Below are 10788 nucleotides of genomic sequence, written 5' to 3'. Positions count from 1 at the left end.
GTTTCCCTGAGCTTGAGGATTTTGTGACCTCCGGTGCAGACGTTCTTCCCGAAGTGTATCTAGCTAGCTATTCATAGGTTTTGCTCTCAACATTTCTGCACCTAATTCTTCCAAGTACTGAGTGTCTCTCATTTTGGTCAGCAGGCTGCCTTTCCTGAACTAGTCTGACTTGCCGAGATGGAGGAAAGAGGACTGCCTTTAGTCGCTTGGTGGCGCGCGTGAGCCTTTCAAGGCCTTGGGCACCTGCTCTTGACTCCAGCCCCACCCGCACCCCTGTGCTCTGGGAACCGCGCCCCCAGTCTTCCCTGGCAGCAGAGCACCGAGAGCTCAGGGTCCCGCTGGGCGGCTGAGTGTCATTCCTGTTTGGTCCTTGCCGGAGGTGTTGGGGGATGCGGCCTCCCGGGAGCCAGCTTCCTCCCCGCTGCCGCTCCCCAACCCCCGCGCATCCTCCTCTGGGCTCTGAAAACCCAAGGCTTCCCAGAACAGTTTAGGATCAGCCGCAGGACTACAGCTAGCCAGCTGCGTGGAGCTTTGGGGAAGGACAGTAGCTCGCTCCAAGGTAGCAGCGGAGCCTCGGGCTTGAGCAAAGGGGAGGGAAGGGCGTGTGCGTGACAGACCGTGGCGGGGGGTGGGGTGGGGGTGGCTGTCTGGATCTGAGCAAAGGAGAGGGCAGGGGATTGAGGCAGAGCTCTCTGGGTGTCCCCGCCCGCTCCTGCTCCCTGGCGCCCTTCACCATGGAATTGCGCGGAGTTGGGATGGACCACTGCAGCCACCGGGAGCTGGCTGTCGGGCTCCGGGATTCGGCAGGTACTCGCGCTTGGATGGCGAGGTAGGATGGCCGATCAGCGCTATCCCCACGGTCTCCACGCAGCGGTCCCCCAGAGGTGCCGCTGACTCTCGAAGCGCACAGGGGTGTGGGCGGAGGCCCAGCCGCGCCCGCACCTTCGCCAGTCTTTTCGCCTCTTCCACCTACTGGCACCAGCCGCTGCGCGGATACCATGTCTAAGGCGGCTGGAGGCGCGGCGCCAGGGGCGGAAAGTTCTCCCTCTGCTCAGGCCGGCGCGACGACACCCGCGGGTGTGGAGGATCTATCTAAAGTGACGGACGAAGAGCTGCTGCAGTGGAGCAAGGAGGAGCTGATCCGCAGCCTGCGGCGCGCTGAAGCCGAGAAGGTGAGCGCGATGCTGGACCACAGCAACCTCATTCGGGAGGTCAACCGCCGCCTGCAGCTGCATCTCGGCGAGATCCGAGGGCTCAAGGTGAGGACTGGGCCTGGCAAGAAGGTTAGGCTGGGCGTGGCGTGGATCGGGGAGTCGCAGTGGGAGTAGGGTGGGAAAGCCAAACTTTCGTCCCTCCGTCAACAGGTGAGCGGCTCCCTTCTCCTAGGAGCACCCCTTGTCCCCATCTCCAGCCCTTAAAGTTTTCCAAACTTTGGAGGCCCTTTCTTTCCATGGGGACTTGGCATCTGGCTTTCTCTGATGCTTCTGAGACTAAGGGAACAGGAAGCAAGGATGCCAGAAGCCAGAGAAGGAAGGGCACGGTGAGTACTGGGGATCTCTAATACCCCAAGGAACCAAGGTGCTTCGGGAGTTAGGTTACACAGTACCCCACAGGGAGAAAACTAGCGAGTTTGCCACCTTTAGGGGCTGGGTGTAGCTGCTCCTGCGCCGCCACGCCACTAGCTTTCTGGTGAGCAGAGGGCAAAGAAAGGACACCACGGCTGGGAACAGGAGAGAAGCCTCGGGTACCACCCGAGGAGCCAGTGTGAGTGTGACGCCGAGCTGGGTGCATGTGAGCGTGATGTCTGCCTTCGAGACTTCTACTAGCTCCCGTGCTTTTCTTCCCTTACTAGGGTTGGCATCACCTGGAACTCTTTACTTTCCTGTTCTTCACTCTGGATTTCACATTAATTTTATTAAGCATGGGTTGGGGCAAGTGTAGAAGGAGCTGGGTAAGTGTTCTTAGTGACGCTTTGTTTTTGTGCCAGGTCTGCTCCCAAACCCAGGAACTTTCTTTTCTCTTTGGAGAGCTCCAATGTGCCAGTCAGGCTGCAGCAGACCCGTCGGGAACCGCCCTGACGCTGTGCACTGCAAACTTCCTCTGCTCACAGCTAGCCTGGAGCCTTCTGGTATTCCTTCCTCTCATTGTTCTGCTTTTGTTTATAGGAAGCCAGACGCAAACGAAATCAGCTTAGGAACCCCAGGGACCAAATTCTCTCCAGGCACAAAATGTTCTAGTCTCTCTCCTTTCCCCTCAGATTCTCAGGGAATAGGTGCCATTTCTTACTGGTCCAGCTCTGGGATTCTGGGGTGCTGAGGAATGTGAAGAGACAGATGCTCCAGACTCACCTATGTGTGAGCTGCAGCAGAGACAGCTCTCCCAGGTCCAAACCTGGTGTCACACACCGCCTAGAGTGGGCTCAGACATCACTATTCCCACAGTCAAAATCTTTCTTGTTTTAATTTATTACTAATGAGTATTTATTAAGTACCTGACTCTTTGGGAAATGAGAGGAGGGGTAGAGTAGAAGGAATATGATTTTGGAAGTAAGTTTGAAGAATCCTCGTTTATTAGAATGGCTTTGTTTTATTGATTAATAAAATGTGAACAGTACGTTCTATTTCCTAAGGTGCTGTAAGAATAAGCTACAACTCTGTAGAGAGGTTTGATGCTGAGACCTGTGGTAGTTACTGTCATCCAGAGAGAGCATGAGGCAGACCCACGTGCCCCCAGGAGTTGGGCTCCCTGGCAAGGCTGGGCAGCAGGACTTGTGGTGTTCTGGTCTAGTGTTCTTCTACAGTTTGAAACACAATGTAGCATGGGAGGTTTTTAATTAAGATGTAAAGATTTCACTTAGAAGCAAAACTAATATTAATAACTCAAGAAATCCTTGGAACTTCTTTTAGGCTGTGTATGCTATGTGCAAGTCTAGGAGAGGCCATGGAGGAACAGCATGAGTGGAACGTTAGTTGGTCATCGCTCGATCCAATAGCCTCCTTTGGAAAAATAATTATAGAGATAGTTAAGAGCAATTTTTCTTCAAGTTGACAGCTTGGAGGTCTGGATTCATGAGTCAGTATTACAGGGCATAGTGGGCTGCCCCGTTCTCAAGTTCAGAATCAATGGGAGTGGTCACTATGATGTCCATACATGGCTTGGGTTCCAGAACTACTAGGGCAAGGGCGTGAGGAAATGGAGGCACACAGACACTCAGAAAAGCTGGGCTATGGTGGGGCATGCCCCCTCTGATGGAGGGGGAGAGCCACAGCCCTCCTCAAGCTCAGTGTGCTTATTGTATATGTTTGAACAGGGAGGCAGGATTGTTGCATATAGGTGAACAAGGAGGTGAGGTTGTTATATATATCTGAACAAAGAGGAAGGTTTAGCTAATCTCCTATAGACTGTCTCTGTAGTCTGCAAACATCTGGTGAAGGGAGAAAGTAGTGACACACTGTCACCTTTGCCATCCTTTTGAGTCTCACATGGGGAAAGTTTTGTCTCTCCTGTGGATTGTAGTTTTAGGGTCCCTGGCATGTTTCCATTGTATACCACTCACTCCTCGCAGGCCATTTTCTGTTGCAGACTCGGCCCCATTTTGTCATAGCCATGGGAGGGCCCAGGCTTTTTGTCCATCCTAAGTGTGTCGTGGTTTGAAGACTCTTCTTCGAAGCCAGTGTTCTCCCTCCCACTTAACAGTTTAGATGGGAGTTTCCCTGGATTCCATAGCAAGCCAGGAATTGCTTGACTAAATGACTGATAAGAATGCTTTCTCATTTTTGTTTTAACCAGAAGAAAGTGATTCCATTTTGGGTGCCTCTAAGGGCCTGGCACTCTTAAAGACTGTAAATGTTGGGTAATTGGAACCACAACACTTTTCTGTGACCTGACTTTTAAAATCCTATCTAAATATTTTGAAGTGACAAGGTAGCCGTGCCAGTGTACAGCTTGGTCAGGTTAGGAAAATGGTTGGCCTATCATTTCCAGTCTTCTGATCTGTTCAGTGGTATATAATGATACTACATAAGCTTTTATGAAGGTTAAACATCGCACAGACATAGTGAGACCAAAGAGTTAAGAATGCTTTCTCAAGGTCATACAGATGTGAAATGTCCAGAAATGGCTTATCAGATACTCTTTGTCTAGTGTGTGGACACAGTCATGGAGGGAGGTTAGAGTGTTGGTCAGAGTGCTGTAAGGGTCTAAGAACCGCCTGTGTACTGCTGGGCCCAGAATCCTGGTGGGGATTGTTTTGGAGAAAATGAATAGCTACAGAATTGTTGCCCACATTATATTAATTTCACCATACTCCTTGTATTGTTAGTTTGATGTTGCTGTGATAAAATTCCATGACCATGGCAGAGCAGGAAGCTGAGAGCTCAGATCCCCAACTGCAAGCACCAAGAGGTAATAGGGATAACAGGAAGCGGCGAGAGGTCTTTTGACTCTCAGAGCCCATCTCCAGTGACACATTTCCTCCAGCAAGGCCACACCTTCTAAATGTCTCCCATCTAGGATAGCAAGAACAAGTTGGAGACACTTTCAGATAGCTGAGCCTGTTGGGGTGCTGACATGTGGGGGCATTATCATTTGAACCACTGTATTCCTTAACCCCCAGTGTATGCAGAAAAGATAAGATCAACACAGAAACAATTTTTCATGTACTGGAGAAGAATTATGTTTGCTCTTGGCTGAAATCTTGAGTGGATCTAGCTTTTAAAATGTACTTAGCTATTAAAAACAATGAATTCATGAAATTCTTGGGCAAATAGGTGGAACTGGAGAATATCATCCTAATTGAGGTAACCCAATCACAAAAGAACACACATACTATGCACTCACAGATAAGTGGGTATTAGCCCAGAAGCTCAGAATACAGAAAACACAATTCACAGATCAAATGATGCCCAAGAAGAAGGAAGGAGAGGCCCCTGGTCCTGGAAAGGCTCCATGCAGCAGTGTAGGGGAACACCAGGACAGAGACATGGGAGGAGGTTGATTGGGGAATAGGAGGATGGGAGAGGGCTTATGGGACTTTCGGGGAGAGAGGGGTCCAGGAAAGGGGAAATCATTTGAAATGTAAGTAAAGAATATATCTAATAAAAATATTCAAACATAAGAAAAGAAGACTATGCAAAACAAAAAATGTACTTGAGGCACTTAGGTATCTTGTGGCTTATGGAGATGTGAAAAGGACGGCTAATGTATTTTATAAAGGAAAGCCTACATCTTAATGTGTTAGGCTTAAAGAAGCTAGTTCCCCAAGATTGCTAGTTCAATCTGGTTGCTTCAGCAGAGGTTGAAAAATTAGACCAACAATTAAGACAAATAATATTCCCCAAATCACTAATAATAGGAAGAAGGAGCTATGGGAGATGTGACTGGGCCTGCGTTGGCTTGACCACCTGCTTTGGGATCTTGGAAAAGCATCCATTTCACTTCTTAAGGAAAACTGATGATAACACTTCTGTGCATTACAGTTCTAGATCAGCCATGAGCAGCCATAGCATAGACAAATTCAAGTGTTTCCAGATGGAAATTCATTCAAATGAAGAGCAACACAACTTGAGGTTCATCTCAAATGCCTGGATAGAGCTAAATATTGAATAATTTTTGAATCTTATCAAGATTGATTTTGTTTAAAATCATTTTCTCTGAATATCCAAAGCTTCTACTTTCCTCTAAAGCATCAATGTCAAGGGTTCACCCTCCTATTGTCTAGATAGCCCTTCTTATTTTGGAGTAAAAAGAACATGGGATTGTTTCTGAGCAACTATACTGTAGCTTGTTTGGGCAATAGGCTTAGAGATTTAAACAACTGAGATGCCCATAAATATATATTGTGTCCACTGTATACAGCATAGCATGATGAGTGTATTATATATACAGAGACATCAGACATCTGCTTCTCACATTGTCAGGGCTCTATAGGAGAAATGAGATGAAGGTGATGTGTAGTGAATCCTCAAGTATGTCCAATTCTTATGTGTTGGATAGGAGAGTCATTTCATCATGATAGAATTCTGGTTCTGGGGGACATTTCTCAGAGAAATCTCTCATATTGTGTCACTTCATGACAATAAGATATTTTATACTTGGAATACATAGTCAGGTAGAAAATGATTTATTAATTTTCCCTGGTAACAGGAGCCTGAAGTGTTTCAGGACAGGCTCAACATGCAAAGTGTTTTTGAAGAAAAGTCTGGCGAGGAGTGCATGCTGAGGTTATTGAGGGAAGGCAGAAGACATAAGACAAGGCAGTGGCTGAAGGTAGGAGGAAGAGTCAGGTTTTCCCCTAGCATTTTTCATACATGTTTACTGCTGTCTGAACTTGGTTTCTGATAGTCCTTTACCAGAGTGAAAACTGTGGATGTTAGGTTCTAGGGTCTTGTGAATGATCATGAATGTTCCTGACATTTCCACTAGTACCTAACACATAGTCTGTGGTTACTAACTCTGTAACTGAACAAACGAATCACTCTTCATGCTACAGAAGTACACAGAGACAGAGCGTTTGAAACTCTGTGGCACTTGAGGGATTTTGCAGTATATCCTAAGGGAAGCTACTAACACCTCAAGTCAGGAGGAAAAAAAATAACATTTGGAAGTCCAAGTTCCAAAGATTTGTTTGGCTCAGAATTGGAAGGTGAGGAGGGGACACTGGATGACCCTGTATACTTATAAAGAACAATAGGTGCAGGTGACATTGACTGAGAGGTGCACTTTGGGAGAGCAGTATTAGAAGAGCAGCAGCTTTAGCTTATGCTAAAGGTGAGTTGCCTGGGTGAATTTCCAGTGGTTATGGCCAGTGAAGGTGGAAAAAATGCCCCTAATGAGGTATCTGTGCTTTTCCCTAGGGTCTGAGGAAATGGGGTGCCTCATGTTTTGATGTGTCTGAAAATGTCACATCAGCTTTCTCAAAGTGCTGCCTCAGAACCTCTCAGTATTTTCAAGTTCAAGTCACAAGAAACTTTGGGGTACTTTGTTTGTTTGGTTGTTTTTTTTTTTATCTCTTCTCTTTTCTTTCATTTTCTTTCACTGGCATAAAACTCACCAGGGTTGTGTAAATTAGCCTTAAAGTCCTAGAAAGGACTTTAAAGTCCTCTGCCTCAGCTTCAAGGGTTCCCGAAATTGCCTGTGTGAGCCACCATGCCACTATCTTGTTTCCAGAGAGTAGGGGAGGGAAACCCTGTCTCCAGACCAGTTTCCTGTTTATCAACTGGCTGCTGCCTAATTGCTGACTGAGCGAAGCTCCTTGAAGCCCAGGCTCTTCTGTGAAAAACTCTTAAATATTATCTCCTAAGCATTGGGATGGAAAATTGAATAAGATAACGGGTAGAGTATCCCGTATGGAACATAACGAGTACTATAATTGAACGTTATGGTTATCGTCAATTGTCGTCTTTCTGCGGTCTCTCACCTGGCGTGCAGTGGTGCTCAGCCTTCTAATGCTGCAGCTCTTCAATACCATTCCTCATGTTGTGGTGACCCCTCTATAAAATCATTTTCTTTGCTACTTCATAACTGTAATTTTGCTACTCCCATAAAATCCAATGTGAGTATTTTTGGAGATAGAGATGTCCTAAAGGGTTTATAAACCATGTGTCAGGACTACTGTAAGGAGTATTCAGGAGTTTCCACATTTAGGGTCTAGATGAGATGCCACCTCTTCTGTCTGCATCCGTTGAACTTCCATTTCACTTTTCAGGATATTAACCAGAAGCTCCAGGAAGACAATCAGGAACTGAGAGACCTATGCTGTTTCCTGGATGATGACCGGCAGAAAGGCAAAAGGGTCTCCCGGGAGTGGCAGAGATTGGGTCGCTACACCGCTGGAGTGATGCACAAGGAAGTGGCCTTATACTTGCAAAAGCTGAAGGAGCTGGAGGCGAAGCAGGAGGAGGTGGTGAAGGAGAACATGGAGCTTAAGGAACTCTGTGTGCTGCTGGACGAGGAGAAGGGCGCAGGATGTGCTGGCAGCCGCTGCTCCATCGACAGCCAGGCCAGCCTGTGCCAGCTGGTGGCCTCTGCTGCCCCCTATGTGCGGGATGTGGGTGATGGCAGCAGCACCTCCAGCACTGGCAGCACTGACAGTCCTGACCACCACAAACACCATGCCAGCGGGGGTAGCCCTGAACATTTACAGAAGCCCCGGAGCGAGGGCAGCCCAGAGCACACCAAACATAGGAGCACTAGCCCTGAGCATCTACAAAAACCCAGGGCTTCCGGGACCCCAGATCACCCCAAAGCACTGAAAGGATCCAGCCCTGAGCACCACAAATCCTTGTGCAAGGGCAGCCCTGAGCAGCAGAGGCACCCACATCCAGGGAGCAGCCCAGAAATGCTGCCCAAGCACGTGTTGAGTGGGAGCCCCGAACATTTCCAAAAGCACAGGCCAGGAGGCAGCCCGGAACATACCAGGCACAGTGGAGGCAGCCCCGAGCATCTTCAGAAACATGCCCTTGGTGGGAGCCTGGAGCACCTCCCCAGAGCTCGGGGAACAAGCCCAGAGCATCTCAAACAACATTATGGGGGCAGCCCTGATCACAAACATTCAGGAGGCAGTGGAGGCAGCGGCGGGGGCAGCAGGGAGGGCACCCTCCGGCGGCCTGCTCAAGAGGACTCATCACCCCATCACCGGAGTGTCTACAGCGGCATGAATGGTGGGTCAGTAGGCGCTGGGGGGCTGCTTTGGCTTGGCAACTCAGTAGACCATTATGAATGCACAGGGCATCTTCAGCAGTATTAGGAACAGAGAGGTTTGGGAAAGGGGCGGGTAGGTAGAGACCTAACATTTGCCAGAAATAAAGATCATGTATTTCTTCCCCTTTCTCCCCTTATTTATTTTATCTTACACAACTATCAGCCAGATGGAGCTTGGGTGTGAGGGGTTACAGAGGAAATGTGAATTGTTTATCTTGTGCTGCTGAGTTGCCAGGGGGAAAATCTATTCTTCATTGGATAAAAATAGATTCTTTAACTGTGTCCTTGAACACTCTCTTAACTGCATGCTGTTTCTTACCAGACATTACTTGTGGCACGGTTTCCAGATGAAGCCAATGAATAGCTTATGTACAGGAAGAAATAAATAATTTAAAACAACAACAAAAGTTCGTGTTCCTAAACAGACTCCATGGGGTTTGCTTAAGTATCTGTGCATGTGCCTTTATCTTGATTTTTTTTTTTTTATAATTTTCCGTTGGGTTAGGATTAAAACATCAACTGTGACCTTTTTTATTTGTATTAAAATGCAGCAAAGGATCCCTTCCCTACTCAGAGCCTATTACCTTTTCAACAAAATCTCAATCCTATTCTGAACCTGATATGACATGGCAGGAGACATCTTTCTGGGTCAGTTAAATGTGCCTGTTTAAAATGTGCACTGTCTAGAGTCTAGAAAGTAGAACATCCACTGTAATTACTGAGGTGACATTATATTAGGGCTCTTAAACCTTTTGGAAGAAACTTGATTTTCTGCATCCTGGTTCTAAAATCACTTTTAACTTGAAAAAAAAAATCTTAAAGAAAATAAAAAGAGCTCTACCACCCCCCCTCAGCCCTGTGTTATGTATGGTGGGGTTGGGTTGATCATGATTGATTTTTATCAACTGTGGGGTTTACATTCAAGATGGTCTGAGGTTTATCATTATATTTGAAATTTGCTTCAGAGTCTGTGGACAGCCAGCTCCAAGCAGGCATAGAGGTGTTTGCCAGGTTTTAGTAGTGACACAAAAGGATGAGTTTTCAATGTTGTCACTGGGGATTGACTTGCTGGGTTCCATTTCATAGTAATTCTTCTCACTAGTGGCAAAACGGACGCTGGAAGCTTGCTGTCCAGTGTCCAGTGCTCTGAATGAAAAGGAAAAAAGGAGCGAGCAGGCGGGGGAAAATACAAAGCTGTTGCTTTATTTGTCGCGCACATTGAGAGGTGGCAGGGAGAAGCCAGTTCTCTGCTGTGGTGCTGCTCTGGCCCCACAGTTCTCCATAAGAGCCCAACATCATTTAGAAAGACAGTTTGGCTGCGACTGTCATGAGAGGGGTGACTGGTTATGATGCTTGTCTTCAAGGGACACAACGGGTTAATGGAAAGGTAAAATTAATGCCTTTTCCATTTGTGATTACTCTTTAATGAGCTTGAGAAGTAATTGTACTATTTTAAGGAAACTTTTCTTAAGCAAAAGAGACTGAGATACAAAATGATTCTTTAAACTACAGTTCATTATTTTATCTTAATGTGTTTAGAACATTACTATTATTTTATTTACAAATTATTATTACATAAGTGTATTAGGTAAAATGGGTGCATTGGCTTTGTATATATATTGTGGCATGCTTAAATCAGTCTAATTAGCATACCATTATACAGCTTACAAATCTTGTTTGTGGAGAAAATTTGAAGTTTGCTTTTTTATTCATTTAGAGATATCTTGTTAATGCCTATAGGCATCCTTCTGTGCCCATGCCTCTGCCCTTCTGTCTGTCTGAAACATTTAGCTTGATGGTAGAATGTTTATGTAGCAAGTGGAAAACCCTGAGTTTGGCCCTCGGCTTTGAAAATAAATCAGTTGATCAAATATGTTTGTCTATTCTTAGAATTTTCTATCTTGTCCCTATGGTCAGTATGTCTTTAACTGTTTTTGTATTTTTCTATGTTGTTTTCATTATAATTAGGTTATAATATATTTTAAAATTGAGTGTGATGTCTCCAGCCTTGTTCTTTTGTTTAACATCATTTTGGATATTCGAAGTCTTTTATATATTCATTTTAATTTAAGAATTTTTAAAATAATT

General features: G+C 46.1%; 1 protein-coding gene across 2 annotated transcripts in view; it reads left to right on the top strand.

Moving 5' to 3' along the window:
- The first annotated feature begins 332 nt into the window (after positions 1 to 332).
- The window catches only part of Ccdc85a (coiled-coil domain containing 85A), a 267847-nt gene continuing 257391 nt past the window's right edge, over positions 333 to 10788 (top strand). For both annotated transcript variants that reach the window (XM_052199350.1, XM_052199351.1), the window contains exons 1-2: positions 333 to 1259; positions 7706 to 8660. In XM_052199350.1, coding sequence (XP_052055310.1) covers positions 999 to 1259; positions 7706 to 8660 — 1216 coding nt within the window. In that variant the 5' untranslated portion in view covers positions 333 to 998. The remainder of the gene's footprint in view (positions 1260 to 7705; positions 8661 to 10788) is intronic.

Source organism: Apodemus sylvaticus, chromosome 11 (genome assembly GCF_947179515.1).
Source record: "Apodemus sylvaticus chromosome 11, mApoSyl1.1, whole genome shotgun sequence".
Lineage (NCBI taxonomy): Eukaryota > Metazoa > Chordata > Mammalia > Rodentia > Muridae > Apodemus > Apodemus sylvaticus.
The sequence above is the reverse complement of the archived record's forward strand: the minus strand, read 5'-3'. Positions and strand labels throughout refer to the sequence as shown.